The 25,410-nt window shown below is 47.6% G+C and overlaps 2 protein-coding genes across 10 annotated transcripts in view; one reads left to right on the top strand and one right to left on the bottom strand.

Annotated features, from left to right (window-relative positions):
* Positions 1-3,821, top strand: part of SLIT1 (slit guidance ligand 1) — a 180,979-nt gene extending 177,158 nt beyond the window's left edge. For both annotated transcript variants that reach the window (XM_058697335.1, XM_058697334.1), the window contains exons 34-37: positions 317-471; positions 1,552-1,840; positions 2,164-2,375; positions 3,186-3,821. In XM_058697335.1, coding sequence (XP_058553318.1) covers positions 317-471; positions 1,552-1,840; positions 2,164-2,375; positions 3,186-3,424 — 895 coding nt within the window. In that variant the 3' untranslated portion in view covers positions 3,425-3,821. The remainder of the gene's footprint in view (positions 1-316; positions 472-1,551; positions 1,841-2,163; positions 2,376-3,185) is intronic.
* An 11,547-nt stretch (positions 3,822-15,368) lies between these two features.
* LCOR (ligand dependent nuclear receptor corepressor) overlaps positions 15,369-25,410 on the bottom strand; it is a 142,121-nt gene continuing 132,079 nt past the window's right edge. For all 8 annotated transcript variants that reach the window (XM_058697325.1, XM_058697327.1, XM_058697324.1 and 5 more), the window contains one exon: positions 15,369-23,544. In XM_058697325.1, coding sequence (XP_058553308.1) covers positions 19,215-23,544 — 4,330 coding nt within the window. In that variant the 3' untranslated portion in view covers positions 15,369-19,214. The remainder of the gene's footprint in view (positions 23,545-25,410) is intronic.

Genomic DNA, 25,410 nt, shown 5'->3' with positions numbered 1-25,410 from the left:
GAGATCGAGGCCTGAGCAGTGGACCGACCCTTCCCTATCCTACTTCCTCCTCACAAGGGGGTCTGTAGTGCGAAGGGGAGGGGGGATAATTTGGAGACCCCTGCCCCAAACTGCTCACCTTTCCCTGGGGAGTCCCAAGAAGCAGAGCAGGAGGGGCCAGGCCCCAGGCCACCGAGTCCCCATGGTCTCCTCCCTGAGAGATGTTACTCCCTGGAAAGCAGCTGCTGACCAGTGGCATTTTTGGGGAAGGGCCCAGGCAGGGATGGGCTGAACTGAAGCCCATTCCCTGGGGTGGGGGCACCCCCTCTTCTTCTAGTGCTGAGACGATCAATGACGGGCAGTTCCACACTGTTGAGCTAGTCACCTTTGACCAGATGGTGAATCTCTCCATCGATGGAGGCAGTCCCATGACCATGGACAACTTTGGCAAACACTACACACTAAACAGCGAGGCCCCCCTCTACGTGGGAGGTAAGGACCTGGCCAGGTAGAGGCTGCGGCTGGCTCTCCCCAGGCCTCCCCATCAAGCAATGTGACAGCCATTCCAAGTGGGGCCTCTGTTGCTTTCTGGCCTGAGTTTTGCCAGGACAGCTGGTGCCCAGGCCACCGGACGACGGGAGCATTCCAAGCTGCCAGGGGATTGTCCTTCCTGGCCTGGAGCCCAGGCTGCTGTCAAGCTCAGACCGACCAAGAAGGATAGATGCCTAGGTTAGCCTGACCTTGGGGGAAGCCTGGAACTTCCCTAGCTCTCTTCCAAAGTGGGTACTTTCCCTCTTGTCTTTGGGCCAGAAGGGGCTTGTCAAGCATTCAGGGTCCATTCCCAGTCTTGGAGCTGCTGTGAGAGACCCAGGCACCCAGCAGGAGTCTCCACATCAGCTGGGACCTCCCAGCTGGCTTTACAGGCTTTGCGGGTTAAATGCCCCTGTCTGCCACCCGCCAACATTTCCAGGTCTGAACAAGTCAGGTTTTTGCAACAGTGGGGCTTTCTCAGTGCTGCAGAGGGCCTTGGTGAGACTGCGGGCAGGTGTGAAGGAGAGAGCCCTGGGCTCTACTCCCAACTCTGCTGTTTGTTAGTCGTACAACTTCAGGCAAATCACTGACCACAAGATGGGTTTCAGCTACTCCTCCCTCCAAGGGTTGCTGTGATCACCACGACAGCAGGTGACAAAGCAGCATACACCTTGGTTCCAGGCCCAGGTCCTCTGCTGCTTTTGGAGTCTTTGGGAGGTGAGAGCTGGTATCCCAGAGGGCAGGAAGGGTGAGGGCAGACTTTAGGCACCCAGAGCTTCCTTTGTCAGCTGGCCACTGCCAAGCCTGGCACCTGTGGGTTCTGGTCATTGAGGGAACAGGCTTTCCTTTTTTGTTTTCTGGGAAAGGAGTCTGGACCCTCCAAGGTGGCAAAGGATCTTGGCTCAGGGTTGCAAAGACAGAAAGACGGAGGCCGAGGGCGGGAGGGAACACTGTGGAGATACCCAGTGGACCGAGGGCGGTAGGGTCAGACATGGTCTGAGCCTGACTCAGCCCAACTCTGCTCGCTCCTACCCACCCAAGGGATGCCAGTGGATGTGAACTCGGCTGCCTTCCGCCTGTGGCAGATCCTCAACGGCACAAGCTTCCACGGTTGCATCCGAAACCTGTACATTAACAACGAACTGCAGGACTTCACCAAGACGCGGATGAAGCCAGGCGTGGTGCCAGGCTGTGAGCCCTGCCGAAAGCTCTACTGCCTGCATGGCATCTGCCAGCCCAATGCCACCCCTGGGCCCGTGTGCCATTGTGAAGCGGGCTGGGGGGGCCTACACTGTGACCAGCCAGCCGACGGCCCCTGCCATGGCCACAAGTGAGCCTTAGCTGGGTTCGGGGAGCCCTCACCCCTTGCCCGTTCCTTTCCCCATGCTGAGGGCTGCTGCTGCATAGACTGTATTTTTAACACCCCAAACTGGAACATGTGGCCCAGCACAGGGTTTTTTTTTTCCATTTTTTTCCCCTAGTTTTCAGTTTTTATTAACAGGAAGAGGTCCCTAGGGATACAGAATCACATTTTTCTCCCTTTGTCTTAGGAATAGGATAACCTCCCCGGATGCCAAAGCTGGGGGTGTGGGTTCCCTGGGATTGGACTGGCTCCAGCCTATTCTCACAGTACCTTTTCTCTGTCCCCTCCAGGTGTGTCCACGGGCAATGTATGCCCCTCGATGCTCTCTCCTACAGCTGCCAGTGCCAGGATGGGTACTCGGGGGCTCTGTGCAACCAGGCTGGGGCACCTGTAGACCCCTGCGGGGGCCTGCAGTGCCTGCATGGCCACTGCCAGGCCTTGGCCACCAAAGGGGCACACTGTGTGTGTGACCCAGGCTTTTCGGGCGAGCTGTGTGAGCAAGGTCAGGGGCCCCCCTCCTGACATGCCCTCTCCAGGGCCCCTCCCCACAACTTGCATTAGTGACTTGACTTTTCCTCCTCCAAACCCTGGCATCCCCTCTGTGCCTCCTCCCCTCTCCTCTCCCACATCTTGGGCTGCTCTTGGGCTGTAGTACCCACTACCCTCTAGGCTCTGACCCCCACCCCCAAATGGTTCGGCTTGCCCTGAAGCCCCCTTATCCAGGGCAAGTGCCCCTTCTGGCTGGGGTCTCTCCTTATAGAAGGGGCTGCCCAGGGGAACAGCTCCTGCACAAACCTCAACATCTTGGCCCCATCACCTTGCGACCCAAGAGCAACAGGAAGTCTGAGGGTTGGGGACTCTTTCCCAGGCCCTCCCTGGCCCGTGTAACCCAGATGTTTCTGCTGGGATTGAGACTGCTGAGGCTAGACAGAGGGAAGCTGGAGAAGTCCAGAACTCAAGCACCTTCAGGGGCCCTTAGGCCCCTGCTCCTGGCACAGATTCCTTCTCTATTGTTCTCGCCTCCCCAGTCTCCAGCCTCCTCTTGCACTCTTCCAGCAACTGGGAGCCCACTTACCTGACAGCCTACTCTGTCCTGGAGGGCCCTGGCAGCTAGAAAGTTCTTCCTACTGACTGGCCTATGGGCCCAGACGGAAGCCTGTGCATGTGCATGTCGGGTGGGGTCGGAGGTGGAGTCTAAGCGCTAGAGGACGTGGTCTTTGGATGCGCCTCTCTGCTGCCTCCGGCCTCCCCGGGGCCGGCGCTGGCCCATGGGTGTGCCCTGAGGCTTTCTCTTGGTGTCTGTCCTATCCAGAGTCCGAGTGCCGGGGGGACCCTGTCCGGGACTTTCACCAGGTCCAGAGGGGCTATGCCATCTGCCAGACCACGCGCCCGCTGTCGTGGGTGGAGTGCCGGGGCTCATGCCCAGGTCAGGGCTGCTGCCAGGGCCTGCGGCTGAAGCGGAGGAAGTTCACCTTTGAGTGCAGCGACGGGACCTCTTTTGCCGAGGAGGTGGAGAAGCCCACCAAGTGTGGCTGTGCCCTCTGCGAGTAGCGCCAGGCTAGACGGGGAGGGGTGAGGCAGGCGAGAGGGCACGGCTGCAGTGAAGCCGGGTGGCCCGCAGTGGGGTGGGGGTGCGGGCCATCCTGCCTGTTCCTGAGCGGCAGGGCCCTCTGGCCCCACCCCACAGCAATCTCTTGGGGGGGGTGACCAGGCCGGCAGCTGGGGGTGGGGTGGGTGGGCGTGGCCCGGGCTTTAGGCCGCCCTCTCCGGAAGTGCCTTGCACAAACAGGCGCTTAATAAATATTTGTTGAATGAATGTGTGCCAAGAAGTGCACAGAATGATGACCCTCCCTGCCACCCACCCTGCTTGCCTACTACCTGGGTCTGAAGAAGGGACTGGCCCCTTCCCAAAACAGCCTTTCCCTCTCGCCGGTGGCCCACACTGCCCTCAGAAGCCCCTTGCCCCCTGTCCCCTGCAGATAACTTTGAAGCCTCCCCTGGGGCAGCCAGCCAGGATCTCTGCTTTTTCTGTTGCTGCAGCATCTGCCAGCAGTAGGCCAGGCTGCACAGGGGAAGGGCCCCCTCCTGCTGGCCGGGAAGGGACTAACCCTTGCCTCCTGGACTGATGTAGCACTAAAGCCACTGCTCAATGGGGAGTGAGGCTGCGGCTAGAGGAGGGTCCCTTAGGACCAGACCCCTGAATCCTGAAGTTACGAGTTGACCATTGTAGCTTCAAAAATGTCCACTGGGTCTGTTTGGAGTGGCAGTCGCACCAGAGAGGACAGGTGCTGGGGAGGTTCTTGGTTCCAGCAGAATAACCACCACCTCCAGACACCACCAAAGGGGCATTGGTCCTAGGCCTTCCTAGCCCCTAGCCAGCCACAGGATGCTGTCAAGCCATTGGCAGGGGCAAGGGGGTATGGTCTAGGCTGCTTAGCCAGGGAGGCTTCCCCTCCCACGGAGACTGGGTCCAGACCCCCTCACCGTGCAGGCCAGTAGGGAGCAGTGGTACAAGCACCAGGAAACCTCTGCTGCCTGTCACTCTGGGCAAACGTTTTCCCCATGTGTGGTCCTCTGTCTCCTAGCTGTCCCATGGGGAGGTGGTTTGAACATACATATGAGCAATGTAGACCTTCCCACTGTGGCTCCGGAAGGGAGGCTAGAGGAGGTAGAAGATGCATGTTCATGAATCACATCAAGTATTTATGTGCCTAACTGGGCTGGCACTGTGGGTGTTCTGCTCTCACGGACAGATATGAACTAATCGTAGAGCATCACAGGAATGACCAGGATGCCTGGGAAGAGTTGAGCCACGCGAGGGCTCCGACCACTAGACACTGGCCCAGGCTAGGGCTGCTTACCCCAGGCGTTTGCAAGGAAGGACTCTGTGTTTGAAGAGTCACTGAATATGGGGCCATGTGACTACAACTTCCATGCTTCCATGCTTCTCTTCCATGCACAATGAAAACAAAGATTATCTTTGAGCTTAAATAGCAAGCTGGCTAGAAGATAGGTCACATGCTCCTGTCCAGATGTCTCCCCAAGAGAGTGTGCCCCCAGGGGACGCCAGTGGGCAAGAGGAGCAAGCATGTCCCTTTCCTGGCTCCTTCCACCTGCAAACAGAAGACAGGGCTGGGGGAGCCTGCTGGGTGGGGCTGAGGTGGTAGTGCACCTGTGTCCTCAGCCACCATGGGCGGTGGGAGGAGCTCCTGGTGCTGAGCGGTAGAGGGCTGGAGCCTCCGACAACTGAGGAAGCCTGGCACGCTCCACTACACCAGGACTCTGGCCAGCGAGTTGGAGCCCTGGAAGCCCTGTAATGGGAAGAGGATCCTGCCCTGCCCAACTGCAGAGGCATTTTCATGGCTGGATCTACTCCTCACCAGGGACCTGGCTCTATTTTCTTGTGGTTCTGAGCAGGGCCACGGTGCCCTTCTCCGTGGACAGCAGCCTGGGCCTCGAGGGCCTTCTCCTAAGGCTGCACGGCATCCCTCTCTTACCTGGCACCCTGGAGAGCAGTTCTAGCGCTAGGCAGGTACTGATATATGGAGGAAAGTTCAAGTGCAGCTGGCACTTACCCCTTCCACGGAAGAGAGGTGTTTGGGCCAACCGACCCCAAGACACTTACCTTCCCGTGGTCACCGCCATTCCGCCACTGCCCTGGAGTAGAAGTGGCTTCCTGGGCTTGAGGGGCACTAACCAGCAGCAGCCTCTTCATCTGCGGATGGGTGATGGCTGCCAGAAGTCCTGCTCTCCCGCTCCCGTGGGGTTGGGAGGGCAGAGTACGGGGTGTGCGTTTGCAGGGGGTACCCTGTGAGCTGGGTGCCGCCCCTCCCCTCCCCTCCACAACACCCGGCATCTCAGCCTGGCCCCGCATGCACCCTCAGTGGAGCTGCAAGATTGGGATCCACCACAAGAGTGAGGGCAGCAAGGAGCCACGTGGTGTGTCCCAGGATCAATGTTTCCTCAACCACCAACCTGCAAGTTGCTAAGGAACTGGACCACCGCTCATCTCGTCTGTCCACATTTAGGCCCAGGAGAAGGCTCTGGCGAAACCAGCTCCGATTAATCACCTCCACACCTTGTCACCCCTCTGATAAAGACCTTCGTTCACTTTGGTGTCACCACCGGCTGTCTCCAACATGCACCGAAGGGACACAAGCAGGGCAAGTCCTGAGGTTGCTGCTGCTTTGGCAGCACTGCTGGCGACGGTGGCCGGGGCTCCCTGGGAAGGTGTCAGGAACAGGCCGGACTCGTCTCCTCTTTGCCTGCTGTTAGCCTAACCACGAAAGTATCTCTTTATACAGAATACTTAACAGATTCTAATATATATTTGTATTTCATTTTGTTATAGTATTTTTATATGTTAAAGTCAATTATCTCGTGTCTCGTTTTGATTTTCAGATGCTGTGTGGTAGTGACACTTTGTTTAGGGGTCTCTGTAGTCTTATCTGGATCACTCTTTTAGAGAGACTGGTTTAGAACAGGCCCGTGAGGGAGCCACACCTGCCCTTTCCCTAGAATTATTCTAGAACATGTTGGATATTGTCTGTTGTCTTCCATGTGAACATGACATTGATTCACTCAGGTTCTGCCTTGTTGATCTCTTTTTCTGCACTAAGGATGAGCCCAGGGCTGCTGACATGCAGATTCCCAGGGTTTGAGGGTTTCTAGGCTGCCCACACACTGGCCACAACCCCCCGATGGCTCTCAGAGGCAGCACATGTAGGACACCTGCCCTTGGAACTCTCTGGTCTTCATAAAGTGGCAGAGGAGGTCGGTTCTTCCCAAAGGAGGAAGGGGAGGTCTGGGGGATGGCTTGGTCATAGCTCCCTGGGGATGTGAGTGCAGCGGCAGAGCCTGGCCCTGCACAGCCCACGCAGAGATCTGGGCGGGGGAGGGGTCCTCGTCCTCATTTCCCCTCAAGTATCTGGAGTCACACCCAGAGTTTGTGAACAGAGTCACATCCACATTTAACCTGGCTCTGAAGGTTTTAGTTCACTGGGGCAACAGATTAGAAAGCAGTACGGTTTCTCAAACTGTCCTGTAAGGTTAACCTGAGTGTCACTAGAAGAGTGGTTCGTAGGGATCAGTGGAGAAAGAAAGCAAACACACTTCTACAGTAGTTCTACTATGACTCCAGACTGTAGAATTGCTCTTAGCAATTTTTTAGGATGCATGACCTGAGCATCTAGGTGAGGCCAGGTGCTGGCAGTCGGGCTGGGCAAGGCCCCCACCACCAAGGAGACCCACCTGGTTCTCCTCGGATGCCAGGATCAGAGACTGATTCCCCACTAGATCATGATGACGGTTACACAAGTCATACCTGAACAGCACATGGTCACCTTGAAAGTGGGCGGTGATGGTAACTGCAGTGTCTGCAAAGCAATTAGGGATTTGGGAGGAAATGTAATGAACTGGGTATAAGGAAGAAAATGGGTTAAAATAGGGTTGTAAGCTCAAGTGTCTGGCCAATAGGTTACCTAAGTAAATGGGCACCTGCCCTTCTGGCCCATCATTTGTATTACCACTTCTGATGTAGCAGCGGGTAAGAGACCGATTTCCCTACTGTTAAAGAAAAAAGGGACAAATGGCAGCTGACAGGGACTTCTGGTGACCTTAGAAGCACATTTTCCAATCTGCTGAGCTCTACCTGATTCGTACCATGCACTAACTTTATTAGATGTTCATTATGATTTTTAAAAGAGAAGCCAGAAACCAAATTTTAAACCCTCACAGTTCATGTGTACAGATAACTTTTTTAAACACTGGGCTCAATAAAATACAACAGTGAGCCACCAGTTTGCAACCTCTGAATTAAAGGAAAGTAAGTAGCAACTTTAACAGTTAAAAGGAAATCCCCGACCAAGGAAATGAGCATAGCAGGGCTTGGTTGGGGAGTGGAAGCAACAGAAAGAATGACCAGGCTTCCAGCTAGAGTTGCCAAGTTTTCCCGAGATTGGTGCTAAAGCATGTCTGTCACCCCTACACTCTGTGCTCTCAGAGCTAATTTTAGAGACGTCCCCTCACCCCAAGCCAGTCAGTCTGCACCTCTCAGGCCATATTCTAGTTATCCTCCCATGGGATGAATATGGGAGGAAAAGAAGTCTATTTTAACCATGAAAACTCCTAATCTGGAACAAGATAAATTCTCCAAATTCAAGTGAACAGAGGTGGGGTTATTTTCACTGGATATAGTTCTGCATGTCAATGGCCACCGTCATGTAACGTATTCAGGAAACCATGGCTGACTCCGAAAGGAAATCACTGGCCCACTGGACCCTTACATAAACCCCTCTGAAGCAGAACTGAAAGAATATAGTGAAACAGGTCATGGGGCTAGTAAATGTAAATGCCAACGTTCTGCCCTTCCCCAACATGGGCTACACAGACAGCCGGGCAGCCCCCCTTGGCAGCTGTGCATATCACCCTGGTATTTAACAGTGGCTTACCTGGTTCACCAGGTCCCCCACCCCTCAGGATGAAGCACTGGCACCTTTCCAACTCCACCATGGGAATTCCAAGGATTCATCCGCAGTATTTTCTTTTCCCCGAAGTTAGGCATACCTCACAAAATGGCCTCAGATCTACCAAACAACATTCCCTTAGGTCCCAACACCGTGGCCGAGGCAGAAGTATTAGAAGTATTGTCTTTTGGTTCCTTCTGGCAACTGCTCAACTTTGCCACAGGCTACAAGTTGAATCCTGGGCTTCAGTGCATTCTGTTCCCTGTCCAGTAACTACACAAACACACTTTAATATCAAAGAAGTTTAATACGCTGCAATAAAATAAGCGCCTAGAAAAAGCTCATGGAATAGATGTCAATGTTAGAGAAATCCCTCCCACACATCCTCTAGCTCCATACCCCATCCCTCAAAACCAAACAAGAAAATCTGAAACAACAAAGGAAATCCGTCCAAGCTTGGATTTCAGTGAGGGCCCCTTTACCAATAACAAGAACACAGTTTCCTACATGGCCTAATAGGAAAGTAAAACACAGAAGCACAAAAAGTCCACAAGATTTCAATATTTAAGAGACTTGGTACATATTCAAAGTTAAAATAACTCCAACTTTTATAGCTATACATATTGTTTTAAAGCAACTTAATATATTTTTAAATTTCATATATACACTCTCAAAGGTTCTTCAGGTGAGGTATGTAAACATTGTCTAATGAAAAATTTTCAATGTTTCAAACCAACAAATTCACAGCATACATTGAATTTTCATCCATTAAAGACACAGTATTTTCCTACACTCACTAACACAGTGGAAATCCAGGCCCAAGGATACACATCTATCATCCAGATGAACATTTGTAGAACTTCTCAATTTACTGCTTTTGGAAAGACCACCTGCACACAGGTTAGGGGCACACACTTGGTACCGAGAATCCAGAGACTCTCTCCTTAGGCATCTGGATCACTGGCTAAGACTCACAAGACAGCAAAAAGGAGCACATCTGAACAACTACAAGATTGACCTCGGCAATGACAACACTGGGAGGAACCAGAAAGACCTTAAAGGAACGGTAGAGATTCATCTTAGAGCTCCCTGGATCCACAGCCGGATCAGCAGCCCCTGCCCTAATCTCATTCTGAAGGGTCGTGGCCTAAAAAGAATAAAAACCCAACACGGCACCTGAGCTTCAGTTAAATTGCATGGGCCTCCTATGGCCCCCTGGCCCCTGAAAGGCATGAACTCTAGCCTAAAGTAGGACCCTGGGCTGTGCTTTTCATACAGGTTGGGGTTGAATTCCTTACTACCATAATGCATATGGGAAAATAATGCCATGAGTTCACAAAGACGACCACTGCCTGCACACAGGCACTGGCCGATGACCTTGGAGGAGCTCAATTTTGAAAACTACTTGTTCCCTGAGGGTAAACAGCAGGCTTCTATTGAGATTAAGTGAGGCTAATAAAGGGATTATTTATTACAAGGTAATAAACACGTGGGGAGCCTCAGGCCAGAGTTCTATTTTACTCGCACATAATCTACGACGCCCCCTCCCCGCCCTCCCACCACAGTAGTCACCTTCCCAATGACACAATATAGGTCAGTTTCTTTCCTCTTGCTTGCTTTCAGGCTCAGCAGTGGAAAGTTTTATTCTAACGCACCCACTTCAATCTAAAAAAACACTAGTGAAAAATTCCAAACACCGTCATAAATACAAAAGAGAAGACATATTCCAAAAGCCTAAAAAACTACATTATTCTATTAATGGTTATTCGGGTGTGGGGTATTTTTCATAAAGTTTAGGACGGTCACAAGGAGAGGCTGCTAAACAGCTTAGAAACCTGTTGAACTGGACACGCTGGGAGAGGAGGGACTGCCTTCCTTGCTCCCATCTAAACGGCTTAACCCCAGACATTTCAAACCCAGGCACAGAGGAGGATCACAGGAAGTGGGCTTAGCTTTCCAAGGTAGGGCAGATAGACTCAAAGGGCTTTTAACTGTCAATTTAAAATTTTAATGTAAAAAGTTCTTATGTTCACAGCCAAATGAGCTTTGCCTCGACTAGATTCTGGAAGCCCTGCAAATTCATGGAAAAATAGATCAGTTTTCAATCTCTATGCCCAATTTTTGATGTGTCTGGTGCTGGCAGATTTCTCATCCATTGCTAGAGTTGTAGGACATGAAGAAGCGTGCAGACGAACAGAAGCAAAAATTCAAGTACAGCCACCTCTCCGGCAAAGGCAAGAGGTCTTAGCAAGAGCTGTTCTACCCCCACCCTATCCTCTGAGACAAGGGCCAACGCAGAGCCCAGAATAAATTGTTATTACCTAGGATCTTATTGCTTATGGGCAACACATCAGAAAGAACACCTGGAAATCTGCTCTGCAGATCTGGGAACTGACCGGTTTATCATATATATATATATGATATATATATATATCATATATATATATCATATATATATATATGATATATATACACACACACATATTTTATATATATATATATATATATATATATATATATGGAATAACCAGATGAGAAGAGGGGGCAATTAAAGCTTGGATTTGATGTAGCGTTACAGATCAAATGCCCCAAACAGCTCTCAACCTGCTGGTTTTTGTTCTTTCTCCATGTGTGAACTGTGTTATGAAAGGAAGTCCACTGCTCAAAATATAGTCTTCTACAATACTACAATGCAAACCAACATCACTCAGAACATGAATCTGTATACAGCACGTGTAATAAATATTTTTAAAAAACTATTTACAACATTACTTCTTGTGAACATTAGATGAGAGCAAAATTTATTTCCTCCTGCAAAGGTTAAAAAAGTTTTGACGGTCTAGTTCAGTGCTAAATTCCCTGGCACCTAGTTACCCATTCACATTTCATCTTAAAATCAGATTTGCTTACAAATAGTATCTTAGAAAAAACATTCTCCAGCATTGCTGTTCAAGTGTCCTCCTCGTTTGTTAGAAAAGACAAAGGGAGGCCATAAGAAAATATGCAAATTACGGTTCAAGCGGATGAGAACCTCCCCCCACCCCACCCCCACCATGTGTCCAGTCCCAAGCTCTCTGGTCTTGGAGCCGTGGTTCTCAGTCCAGCCAGCTGCGGAGAATGAGAGTCACGGCTCAGACAGAGGTGCCCAGGAATGGGGCACAGAGAAGAGGAACATGATCATAAAGCATCCGTTCCGTTAAATCTAGGGGTGCTCTGAATTGCAGACCAAGACTCCTGAGAGGTAAAGCTGCACACACCTTAGAGCAGACGGTCTCCTCCTGTAACCACGGGTGACAGGTGGGGCTGGCCACATCTGCACAGATGTTTGCTGAGACAGGGAGAAGGGGGAGTGCAAGGGGGAAGACAAGGAGGAGGGTGAGGAGAAGGAGGGCTGAGGTGCTCAAGAGTACTGTCGAGGTGCAAAAGGAAACGTGCTTATCTCCCATGGTTAATGAATGTGAATAGGTGTGTGTCTTTCACAAACATGAGAAAGACTAAAAATACATCTTAATGCTTTCTTTAGGCAACCAGTGGTTTCTCCATAGCCCCACAGGTATGGGTTTGGAGTTCCTTGGGGTTACAACTAAGGCTCGTTTCCGTGGACAGGGTGTTGAGTGGACAGTTGGAAGGTATCAGCTGCGTATGCAAAAAAAGTGGGCAGCTTGAGGCAAGCCCCGATGCCATGCCTGGCACAGCCATACCAGTTGTGGGAGACTCACTTTGTTCTGGGATGGGATGACAGTGGATTCCCAATCCACTCTGCGTCTGCCCAGAGTGAGGGTTTTGAGGCGGCACCCTTCTGCCTTCACTGTGTTGTTTGGGGGTTCAATGGATGAGCAAGGTAATTGGGGAGGACAGGTGGCTAGAAAGAACACTTTTTTGGAAAGCCCTTTCGACAGTTAATTTTTTGTTGTTAAAATAAATACTTTCTATAGAAGCATTTGAACAGGAAAATACCACTATTTACACAGTGAAATAAATTCAACAGTGGTGAATGTAACTGTGTATTACACCGTGTATTTGAAACCACAGTCAAGAACACAGTCTCCTAGAACACTGGTGAAACTGATACCCTTAAGATACAGTGGCCTTAAAACGAATCCCTACCTGTGGTATAAACATACATAATTATGCAGATCTTGTTTGTATGGCATCTTTCCCACAAACTACCTCCCCAATACTACAGCTTCAGCTGCAAGACAGCATGAGGTGCAGATTATAGAAAACAAGTGGGCTGAAAAAGTTGATAAATTGAAGAGTTATTTGGACTCAACGGCTAAATGCTGGAAGGAAAATAAAGGGATATGAAAAGAAAGATGCTTCTAGTATGACACGTATGTGCTCAGTGACATGCTTGGGAGGTATGGTACTGTCCCAGAGAAGATACCTCCTAGAAGGGGGCTGGGCGGCACAAGCAGAAGAGGAAGAGAGGAGGGGCCAAGGATGGCTCCTCAAGACGAGCTGAGCCAGGCCAGAGAGCTCGGAACTTCTTCAGACTACAGCTGCTGGTGTGCCAACAAGGGGCCATCAACATGCAGGTGTTCACGAGAGGGCGGAGGGAGGGCAGGCTGGACTCGGGTTCAAATGGGCACGGGGGTCATTCGTTTAGGTTCACAAGTAGTGGCCAGAGCTTGGGGAGTGAGCTTGCAAGTGTACAACAAAGGAAAAAGGGTGCTAGAGGGTGAAAGGGGCACGCCTGTTCTGGCCAGGGGAGGCACTGTTCTGGGATTCAGGTTCATTACCAAATCTGTTTGTGAGCAGCACTGCCACAGAGGAGACGTAAAAGACTTTGCACTTCTGGTTTTAACTACTTATCCTAGTAGATCAGATCACGATTCAACAAACATTCAATCAACGAAGAGGGATCTTTTCTTCTTCTTTAGTGCACAAGCATCACTCAGAAATAACGTGCAACAGCAGCTGTGTGCCGAGATGAACAAGTGAGACCCCCTAAAAGGAAGGATGTGGTGCAGTGCTGGATTATGTGAAAAAATGTTTGTGCCCAGCTGTCCTCATATTTTATCCTGAACAATGTACTGTAAGGGTCAGTAAAGCTTTTTGTAAAGAGCCAGGTGGTGAATATTTTACATTTTAGGCTGTGTCCACTACATATGGTTTCTGTTCCTTTTTTTTTTTTTTTTTTTTTTTTTTTTATATAATCCTTTAAAAAATAAAAGGTAAAATGCATTCCTCCAACCTCCGGCATACTATAAGACCATGAGCACCTGTTTCATTGTTGTTGCTCTTTCATGGGCAGTCTATACCTTCACGTCCCTTGCCTACTGACCACCTTGCATTAAGTGGGATGGTCTCAGGCCGGTGAGAAAGCCTCTGTGCATCACAGTGCTTGCCAGGCGGGACTAACTACACAGCCGTCCCTCTAGACAACAAAGCTGAGGGTGTCCCCTAAGCACCGAGTGTATGCCACCAGGGCTCTGGGAAAAGGAAGATCGGACAGACAGGAGGTAATGGAAGGAAACGACCAGCTTTGGCTCAATCCGAAGAGCAAAAGCATGAGCAAGTGCACCCTCTGCAGAAGTGCCCTGGGTGCTTCCCTGGGTCCCCAGCATGACAAGGCAAAGCCCTGCATCAGAAGCGTCATCAGAGAGCTCTGGGTTTCTGCTTGAGTGTGACTTATTATCTCTAAAGGAAAGAGGTCAGACCTTCAAGTCTTCCAGTATGTCCACTGTAGAACAAGAGGTCGAACTGTTCTGACATTTCACGGAATGAACTGAAGGTTGCCTCAAAAGGCTTTTCATAATTCTGCTTGTTTTAAATGCAATAATCTTTTTATTTTCATTTTTTTCCCTGAAAAAGGATTTGGGAGCAAGCCCAGGGAAGAATACTTACTACTGGGGTGTAAGGACTGCCTTGCTGATGTGATTATAGACCCGATTTTACACTCACAGAAAAATTTCCAGGTTTTCAGTGGGTATCAAGCAATAAGAAGACAAAAATTAATAGCTGAGAAGTCAAAACGATAACTGTCTGTTTCAAAATAACCGAAATAATCAGTGTTCTGGGGCCACTGACAGAAATTTTTTCACTGGCATGACATTCAACTTCCTTTGGGAAAAAACCAGTATGGAAGTTTATCCTTGAGTTCTGGGGGACGGGGAAGACCAACAGCCTGGAAGCTGACTGGATTTGATGCAAAGACATAACGTACAACTTCTCAGTCACACTCAGGTTACATAATATGCCCCAATTTTCTATTCTTTCCTAAAAGCACGTTCAAAGCCCCTAGTTTTCATTTGCTGGCTTGCCTTTAATAAAATAATTTTGAAAGGAAAGTATATGACTAAAAAAATACCAGTGCTGATACATTTTTAGTTTCCTAGAAGCTGGCCCAAAATATTACATAATAAATACCTTGGGTTAGTGACTGGACTTTGTTTTCCCTTCTGTGAAAAGGCTTTTTCTGTATCTAAATATCTAAATGAGAATACCACAGTATTCTCAACTAATTTTGAGAAAAACCAAATCTTGGCTTACCTTAGGAACAAACAAGACGTGAGGCCGGAGTCAAGTCTATGATAAAGGCTGAGTGAAATGAGAGGCCAGGCCACATTTACAACTCTGAAGCCCTGTTTGCTCACGGGGTCTGACTCTTGAGGCTAACAGTGGCCTCACTGTGGCTGCAGTGACGGGCGGTTCTAAGAAGGAAGGTATGAGGCTACGGCAGCTCACGAGTCAGGAGATGGCGGTCAGGGTGCTATAGCAATATACCGTGTCTCCTCTGTAGCAAGAGAAAATAAAGAAGTGTAAAAAGAAGAACAAAACTGAGGTAAGATAAGGGGGAAAAGAAGAACAGGACAGAGAGGAGAGGAGGACAAAGAAAGGAGAAGATCAATCAGGCAAAATTTGTTAGTGAAAAAGGATTATTTTCTTAAGCAAGGAGTGTCAACAAACTTTTTCTGAAAGGTCCAGACGGTAAATCCTTTAGGCTTTGCAGGCCCTTGGTCTCTGCTATAAATATGATACTCTGCTGGAAAGCTGCCAAGGAAAATACACGAACAAATGGGCATGGCTATGTTCCAATAAACTTTTATTTACAAGAGTGACCAGCCCATATTCTGCAGACCCTTGATCCTCTGTAAGCCAAATGACAGTTTGTGCGGGCTGACAGAAAACCAATAGGAATGGGTGTGGCTCCCCGGCCTAGCACCCTGGGAAATTCCAATACAGTCCCTGGTGCAGTGACAAGCCACCAGCCTTGCTGATGGTGGTACTTACAGAATCTCCGACCTGCATCATGTAGCACGCTGTCTTTCCCACTTAGCTCTCGGGTCCTTCAATCAGCAGGAATGCTGCCCATAGAGGGGGGGTGACAGCTTCAGCCCTCACCACGAATCCACCACGAGGCAGGAAAGAGACCAAACCTCAGTTCAAAGCAAAAGTCTTGAAGTGATGTGTTTCACTGATGTCCTATCTGAACAGCGTGTGATGGACAGAGGAGCCCCTCAGAAGCAGCACCTATGAAGAGACGAGGACCTGCACCTCTCCTAGCCGCACTACTGCAAGGATGAAACCCACAGTCCAAGATTACTGTTTTTAGATAAGGCTTGTGTAGAAATCTTTAATGAAGTACAGATGCAACAGAATTAACCTAAGGGATCCAAGGGACTAGCAACTGCAGATTAACACACACCAGTGACATTCCAATGCGGGAAGCCTTAAGAGCAGACTAAACGTTCATTGCCTTCCTGCTGTGCTGCAAGATTGCTATGAGGGAGGCTCTGGACCCTGACTGGGGAGCAGTTTCCATGTTGTCCTCCCAAACCCAGGGAGCCTGAAGGGCTAGAAAATGGGGGACAGAAAATGGGTCTCCTGAAGAGGGCCCAGCTCTGGGGAGCTATGGTAGAGCTTCAGTCATTGCTCCGCAGGCATCCTGCAGCTCTCCCAGAAGCTCAGAGGTAATACCGGTGTTCTCAGGTCATCAACTTCAGCTCCATCACTGGGACAGTCAGAGTATAGGCCCAGGAGCAGAGTTTTCTTTTTTCTTAATTTGGAATCTGGAATGTGGGACAGATTGCCTTTGCATCTGGTGGCAAGCCATACTGTGAAGATGGCTATAAAAAGGAGGTCTTTGTGAGACAGGGGAAACAAGGGGGAACTTGAGTCAATTCCAAGTCTGGCTTGGAGGTGTCTAGGAGACAGGTTTGCCAGTATCGGCTGTAAGAGTAAAAGGGTGTTCCAGAGCCAGCCCTCAAGTTTGTTTGTTTGTTTTCCTTTCTTCTATTAGCAAAATTAACTGAATCAGCAAAAATGAGATTCAACAAATATAAAAATAATTCTAAGCTTTTAAGTGTTCTAATTACGTAGAATCCCAGTCTATTTAAATGCAGTTACTACTATAAAGTGTAAGTTGAGCCACTGCAGTGTATAAAAAAAGGCATACACATGCATACCTTTCCCCAAATGCCGCCTAAGACGGGAAGAAAGGCTATTATCTTGAAGTAAGCTTTTTAAAATGAAAAAGCACTTAGAAAAGTAATGGAATGGATGACAGACCCGAAACTGGAAGAGTTCCACCCACTCACACTGCCTCACACCTCTCCCTAAGTTAATCCAAGCACCGCTACAATGCAGTCTATGTGCAGCTAAGGGGGGCACCTTGAGTATACGCACAGGAGTCCACACATGTCACATTGGCAGACCTCAGCTGGTTAAGTCACCACAAAAACAGTATCCAGTGACGACTATATGAAAATATTTTTTTTAACTTTAAAACCACTTTTAAAAGATCAACCAAACCTACTCAAAAACATACTAATGCTTCTGTGCAACTTAATGCTGAGAAAGGGCTGCCAACATACACACTCAGCAGTTTTATTAATATAGGTAGCTCTTGAATGGCCAAAGTCAAAGATATTAAAAAGAAAAAAAGAGACTCATGGGATAGGAGACACTGGAAAAAAAAAAAAAAAAGTCAAGGCTTCACTGAAGATAGTAAGCTTCCCTACCTATGAAATTCAATGCAATTTTCAATTTCCCATGAATCACATGCTTTTCTCCAGTCCTATCCAGTCATCAGAAGTTTCCATTATATACAGCAAGCTTTTCACAGAATGGGTAGAAGGCCTGTTTTATCATGATTTGGCTGAACTACACATGAAAAAAGTCCACCGGGGTTTACCTAAACAGATCTGAACAATCTAAATGGAAAACTTTTAGTAAAACAGACAGGGTGGCACCTGTCCACACAAGCCTACTTCTGTGACGGAGCATGTTAGAGAAGTTGGCTGAAGCTTTAACAACCAAGCCTTTTTTGTAGAGTGGCCCAGTGGAAATGTGGAAGTCACACTGTGTTATAATGGAGCAATGTTACGGGCATCAAGGGAAAGCCCATGCAACCACCTCAGGCGTCACTCAGGAAAGGCAAACAACATTAGTTAGAACACCGCAGCTCTCAATTCTGAGCCATGGAATAGAGCCTGACGTGATAGAGGCGGGAGTGATACCACAAGCATTAACTACCAGTATGGCACTAACCAATTAGAATGCTAACACCCACTCTAACCATGTACGTTCACACTGGAGCACACCAGCTGAACGTCAGCTCCGGGTGGGGGGAGCGCTGCAGGCCCACTATGAGACGGGGCTGCTTCCTCCAACAGCAAAGTTGCTCTGAACTTTACATAACTCTGTGCTGTTTAGACCTTTCTGAGCCTCATGCCAAACTGGTTTTGGGGATAGTCACAGAGACCCTGGGCCACATTTAAACCATCTGGCCTGTGCTAATTACCCAGCTCATGAACGAACGCCCTAGCACACTGCATGGCGACAAAGAATCTTACTGCAGAACCGGGGCTGGGAGACATCTGTGGCTAATAACCACAGGCAAATGCACATGCACAAACTCTGAAACTTTTCTATTACTGGAAATAACAACCTGGCTTTCTTTGAATATGGAAGTATTTGGGGTAAGAAAGAATATTAGAACAGTCACTCTTATCCTAATTGTCAAGTTACAGTTACAAGATGAAAAAAAAAATCCTACATTTTTTTCCCCCCAAAGTCAGAAGAAAACCTCGTTTAGAGTGCTAGCAAGCTTGCAAGGCCAAAAATGAAAAGGATGGCAAGAATCAGTAATGCGAATCACTTGCGGGATGTAAATAATTTTTAGAGGTCATAACCCAATATTAACACCATGTGACACATCTTCTGTCCCATGGGCACATAATTTAGAATACATTTTCTCAAATGACAAAGGATCAAAAGTGAGAGGAGTGACCAATAATGAACAGAATATGAATTTTTAAAAAGGGGTAACAGAAATATTCATCTTTTATAATAATAATAATTTCCCTCTGCATTCTCTACATACCATAAAAGTGATTTGGTTTAGCTTTCGAGAATCATTGAAACAAACAAACAAGACAGAGAGGGAAGTTCACTGCTAGGGTTTGCAAAGAGGAGTGTCTGTTCAGGTACAGACACTGCAGGGTGGCTGCTGAAAAGCTACTTTTATGTGCATGATGGTGGTCTTCTCGGCTACAGTACAAGTGCTTGTGCATCAAGTATAAAATACAAGCCTTTAATCACATAGATCAGCTTTTTAGCTTTTGTAAATTTAAAAACAAAAAGGATAAATAAGGCACTGTACTTTTAAAACTAAAACTGCTTGGTTCCAAGTTTAAAACCCAAGGAACAACCAGAATATAATATATAACTTCCCTTACTCAGCCTCAGAGAAAGACTCTGCAAGTTCCCTTCTCCATCTGAGATGCATTTTTCTGACATCTTAAATTGTGATGTTCTCCATTAACTGCAGATTTGAAAGGCTGGATAAGCTTATAAAAGCAGGTTTAGTTAATGCAAAACGAAGGGTTACTTTTGTAGGACAGTTTAACTCTCGGCTACCAGCCTTGCGATCACTTTGTGTCCAGCCGTCTCCGTTTGCCATGGGAAGAGTCCAGCTTTGCCTTCAGCTTTCGCTTTCTCTGGGCCGCACTGCTCTCTGGGGTTTTTGTCAAGGGTCTGGCCCGAGCCTTTCCACTGCTTTGCTTCCTGTTGGTGGCTTTCTGTGGCCTTGAAGAGGATTCACCTGCCCCCTTTTGCTTTGCAGGTTTCGTCACTGTGTCTGAGGCGGCTGGCTGAGCGGGTCTTTTGTTTGTATTTTCTTTTTCCCTCCTGGAGGGAGGGCAGTTCTTCCCAGGGGACTTTTTGGGGATCTTCACTTTATTCTCTTTCAAGGATGTCTTTTTGGGCAGTTGGCTGATTCTGTCCCTTGCAGCTGGCTTCTTGGCAGCAGGGGTTTTGGTGGATCCATCACTATGCTTTTCTTTGCTGGCTTTGACCACAGGTCCCTTGTCCTTCCTGTCCTGAGCGGTGCCGCTTTCTGTCCTCTTGCGTTTATTCTGCACTTCGGCTTTCGGCAAGATTTCAGACATCTGCTTCCCCTTCCTTCCCTTCATTCCATCAGTACTCTTGGGCTTAATGGGAAACCCATCTGCATCCACTTGCAGGGCAAGCTTGGGGGACATCAGAGGGTTGATGCATACACTCTTACAACTCTGTTTACTCTCCACAGCCTGTCCAAATGGGCTCTCCGTTTTCTCGTTCTTGACCAAACATTGCTGGGCTCTGAGCTTTCCTCGAATATTGGAGTATTTTCTGAGGATCCGAGTACTGGCTGGGGTAGGTGAATTTGTGGGAGGATGGCTATTTCTACCTTCCTTGACTTCCTCTACAGTGTCTTCAGAACTGGGGCTGAGGCTGACATCACTGCCATCCTCTGGCTCCACTTGGTCAGGAGTCTCTCGAAATTTAGCCCAGAGCTTCTGTGTTTTCCAATTGTTTCTAGCAGGAGTAGCTCCAGGAAATTTCTTCAAGTGTTTTTTCAAGCGTTCAGCCTGTAGTGAACTGGGGTACAGGCTGGAAGGAGAGTATTTCTGAAGAGGATGCTTGACAGGGGGGATGTCTCCTGGAAGACGAGTGTTGAGCTTCTTCACGATAACCAGAGACCGGGTTTCAGTTGTCTCTAAGAACCATTTGCAAACATTAGATAACTTAAAGTTTGTCATAAACAGCATCTGAACAGGAGAAAACTTTTGAACCTCCAATGAACCCCGACATTTCCGTGACCTTTTTTTGCTTTTCCAAATCTCCTTTAGTTTATCTGACTTGTTCCTTGATCTTGGCGTTGGCTGGGCTTCCTTTTCCAACTGGATCCAACCTTTCTGGACTCTCATGTACTGAGCATTGAAGCTGGCAATAAGCTCTTGGTTCTCCTCCTCTGCACACCATTCCACAAACTTTGGCTGGTCATCTACCACTGTGTCCACATCATCCTCACGTAAGGGATCTCCACTCTCTGAAGCTTCCTTTTCCTTTGGCATTGGGTTTCCCTGTGTTGCTTCCTTTTCTGAAGTCACTTTTGCAGTGTCCAAGGAGTCCAGAGAATGAGTATGTCTTAGGTTGTAAGTTGAAGAGGTCAGTCTTGTAAGCCTCGGGACGCACTGTGGGGGCCCGGCCGCATCACCACTTCCACTATTTGACAAGCCACGTGCACTGGATGGCACATCGCTCTGGTCACCTTTATGCTGGGTGTTTGCACTGCCAACCTCATTCACAACCTCCTCCGTATCGTGTGCAGGAATTGGTTCTGGCTTCTCTTTTGATTGTTCTGGGAAAGTACATGGAATATTTTCTGAGGGAGCATGAGCATTTTTCTCACCTAACTTAGACTGAACATAGATTTCCAGTCTTTCTCCAGGCAGGGGCTGGCCTACTGTGGTTATGGGATCACCGCAGGGGAAAATACCTCCTTCTTCCCCTTTGACCTCTTTAGCCAGCATGTTTTTAAAAGTCTGCCTGGTGATGATCCCACCTTCTTTGCCCTCCTGCTCGGCATCTTTCTCAGAGGGCTTTTCATGGACCTCTGGGTTTTCAGTGTCCTCCAAAGCTTTTGTATGGAAACCGTCAGCCAGAAGACTCTCAGGTGTTGTCTCACCAGGGCACCCTTCCTTTTTAGAACGTTTCATAACAGGATTTTTGGAAACCTTGATCTCAGGACTAGCAGAGGAAGTATCTGAACTTTGACTTCTTAGGCACCTATCAGCAGAAGAGGGATCAGAAAGCTGACTTCTTAGGCACCTGTCAGAGGCCTCAGGGAGTTTTTTAACTTTTTTCTTCTTGTCCAGATTCTCTTCGGGTGAGTCAATGTTTTGATCACACATGTCTCTTTCTGAAGAATGTTTTACGTTACTGCCCTGTCCCTCTAATTTTCCTGTACCACCTGCTATCTCACTTTCCTCAATTTCGTTGGGGTTTTCATTAGTAAAAGTGCTGCTTTCCTTCAAGAGTGGGTCGGTATCTAGCTCCTGAGTGTCTTCAGTCTCAGCCTCAGTACTGATGCTTTGGTTGTCTTCAGCTTTTCCCAGGCTCAGAGGAGGCTCCAAGCCCACTGGAGGACTCTGACTTTCTGAGCAAGGAGGACCTTCCTCTCTACTGACTGTTTCAGGAGAAGAATGAGGCCCGGAAACAACATCTTCATTGCCTCCCTCAGAAGTGCTCTCAATAGAGGAAACCAGGTGACAGTCTTGGGTGACAGTCCCCTCCTTGATTTCCAGCAGTTCGACTGGCTGCTGGTCTCGTTCAGGGGAAGCTATCCCACTTGCTGCGGGAGTTGAGACCATGGAGCTGCCTTCTGGCGTGTCCTCTTTGGGAAGGTGAACAGGGAGAGGCGACACCAGGCTGGAGGCTGTTGTTTCCTTTGACCTAGGAGAGCTGCTCGGATTTGGTTTATTTGTCACGGGGCAAACCTCAGGCTCTTGAGATTCCTTTTCCAAGGAAGCATCTCTGTCTCCTTCCTTAAGGGAGATTATTTCTTTACTAGGTTCTTCGTGGTCATCATCTCTGGGATGCTGCACATCCACGGCGGGTCCAGGGGCTGAAAGTGTAAGGGTCTGCTTGGGAGTGACCACTGCCTCCGGCTCCAGGGTTGAACAGCTCGCTTTTTCTTGGGAGTGTAAATTTCTGGCCAGTGTGCGAACAGTTGGCAGCTCACAACAATCACCATTGAAAAAGTATCCCCGAGTACTCTTTCTGGCTGTTTTCCGAGAGGATAATATTGATCTTTGATTCTCAAAGTGGCATTCTGTTATTGGCTGACTGATATAAACGACATCACACTGGTTATCATAATCGTTTATCCTCAACCCTGATGCCCTTTTACTTTTCCGAGCTGTCTTAATGGAGGTCGAGATCATCTTGGTTCGTGAATGTCCATTAGATGCTTTGTGTACAGCTGGCATAGGGCTGGGGGCTAACCAACCATCTTTGGAATGATCAAACTGGCCCTTATCACTGGGATGTAAATGATAACTCACCTTATTTCTTCCTAGTGAGTGAAGATGGTTCTCTTGCTTTGGCCTTGAATCTTGTTCACTGGACTCTAACTCCTGGCGCAAAGGTGTTTTTGAGCTACACAGTAAAGCGTTCTCTTTGTCAGCAGTTCTAGGTGAATTCCCCGTAAACCCTGAGTCCCAAGCCTCTTCTGATAAAGCTTTGAATGAATTTCTCTGAGAAATAATACAGCTGTTGCTCTCCTCACTATTCTCAGCTGCCCCTTTTACTGCAATTAGACTTTCTACTAAAGCTGAGCTCTGCATATGGTCTTTACCATCCTCGCGAATTTTCACATTTGTGTCTTGCTCCTGTCCAGTGGTTTGCCCCTCCAAGCTCTTAGAGATGTGGTGGAAGTTTAATGAGGAAGAATTAGATGCAGTGAGGTATCCCAGAGTGGAACTATCCGTTGAACTACCAGAATTAGGTTTAGTGGTTGGAAGTTCAGAGGAATCTTTCTGGGTAACAGCCAAGGCATTCTCTCTCCCATCTACAGACTTTATCTCGGGAGGAGGCTCCTTCAGGGCCTGTTCTGTCATGCGTAGAGGGCTGTGAGAGTCCGATGAGTCTACGAACAAATCTACAGAAGTAGGAGACTTCCTATCGAGACACACAGTATCCTTTTCCTTATGTTTGGTGCCTAGTTGGGCACAGCCGGCACTGCAAGTGGATGCGTCCATTGCTCCAGAATCAGGGTGCAGGTCCTCGTGGCCTGGCTGGGATTCAGTGTACAGATCGTTCAGAACACGAATGAACTGCTTCTGATGATGAGTGCACAGTTTGACCATAAACTTCTCCAGCGGGGACTTCGACTGATTGTTAGAATCTACTGCTAGAGCCTCTGTTGAATTCTCACTAGACAGACAAAGAGAAAGAAGAAATTAGTATGGTCATTCTCCAAAGAAAATTTTTACCCTATGAAATTCACCAGACGTTACTCATGTTGTAAAGAGAATGGACACTTTAAAACTGCTTCTAAGTGCCCAGGTAAATTTAATTCCATAAATGAGGGGTATTTACCTAATTAAAATATAAGGCTAGCCCTGTTATATTCTCAAATTTTAGTAACATCCTTCATACCTTTTAAGAGATCTTTCACAGTTATTTTTATCTTATAGAGAAGAAATATCATTGAGAATAATTTTTTGGGAAATAAAATTTTGGCTACATTAACTCCAGTTGGTCAACATATACTTTTGTTTTAGACCTGGGTATTTCTGTTAAATAATCATTGATTTGTAAGTCCACAACACTGACAAAAACTCAGACACACTATATTGCAAACCTTAGTTTGGAAATATTTAGGGAAATTATAGTTTTAACATGGTTTCTCAGCATGACTAATTGGTTGGACTTATAATTCTGCAAACAGTAATACAGGAACCCTTCTGCTCCCTTCCTGGGGCAATGAGAAATAGAGATCAATAATTTCATAATTCAAATACACTGAAAGATGCAATTATAAGCAGCCTACGTTGGCCTCCTACCTTCCTCACGCCCCTCTGGCCTCTGAAGCAGTGTGCTTTTAATGGAAAGAGCACAGATTGTGGAATATAGTAAACTCACATTCTACTTCTAGCTCTGACATTTACTATCTACAGGCTCTTAGGTAAATTACTTAACCTCTCTGAACCTTGGTTTCCTCATCTGGAGTTGGAACTCAGTATTGATATTTCAAAGGATTGTTGTGAGATGTCAGAAAGCACACACAAAGCACAAAGCACAAAAGAACAGACACTCCCCCTTTCTTGACTCAGGGAGATTTTTAAGACCAGGTGGTAAAAAGCTGCTGAAACATGTCTAAATACAAAACCAAACCAAACCAAACCAAACTATCGGTCAAATCTGTTGTTTAAACTACTCTTCATGAAGGAAGATTCCACTATGTTTTTATTTTCACAACTAGCAAGACAGCAGTTTTAGTCAGCGGTGCCATGGGTATCTGAAAGGACCTACGTGAGACTACAGAATGTAGTCTTCTACATGTCTTAGCAGATGCCTACTTTAAATTTGAAATTGGTCACTGAATTGTGAATAAACCAAGAAAAAAAGATTCTTTCATGCAAACTACATATCAGATAAAGGGTTAGTATCCAAAATCTATAAAGAACTTATCAAACTCAACACCCAAAAAACAAATAATCCAGTGAAGAAATGGGCAAAAGACATGACAGACACTTCTCCAAAGAAGACACCCAGATGGCCAACCGACACATGAAAAAATGCTCAACATCACTCATCATCAGGGAATTACAAATCAAAACCACAATTAGATACCACCTTATACCTGTCAGAATAGCTAATATGAACAACTGAGGCAACAACAGGTGTTGGCAAGGAAAGAGGAAAGAGGATCTCTTTTGCACTGCTGGCAGGAATGCAAACTGGTGCAGCCACTCTAGAATACAATATGGAGGTTCCTCAAAAAATTAAAAATAGAACTACCCTACGACCCGGCAATTGCACTACTAGGTATTTATCCAAGGGATACAGGTATGCTCTTTCGAAGGGGCACATGCACCCCAATGTTTATAGAAGCACTATCAACAATAGCCAAAGTATGGAAAGAGCCCAAATGTCCATTGATGGATGAATGGATAAAGAAGATGTGGGGTGTGTGTGTGTGTGTGTGTATACATACACACACACACACACACACACACACACACACACACACACACACACACACAATGGAGTATTACTTGGCAATCAAAAAGAATG

This window comes from Neofelis nebulosa, chromosome 13 (assembly GCF_028018385.1).
Source record: "Neofelis nebulosa isolate mNeoNeb1 chromosome 13, mNeoNeb1.pri, whole genome shotgun sequence".
NCBI lineage: Eukaryota > Metazoa > Chordata > Mammalia > Carnivora > Felidae > Neofelis > Neofelis nebulosa.
Note: the sequence above shows the minus strand (reverse complement) of the source record. Positions and strands in the feature narration are given on the sequence as shown.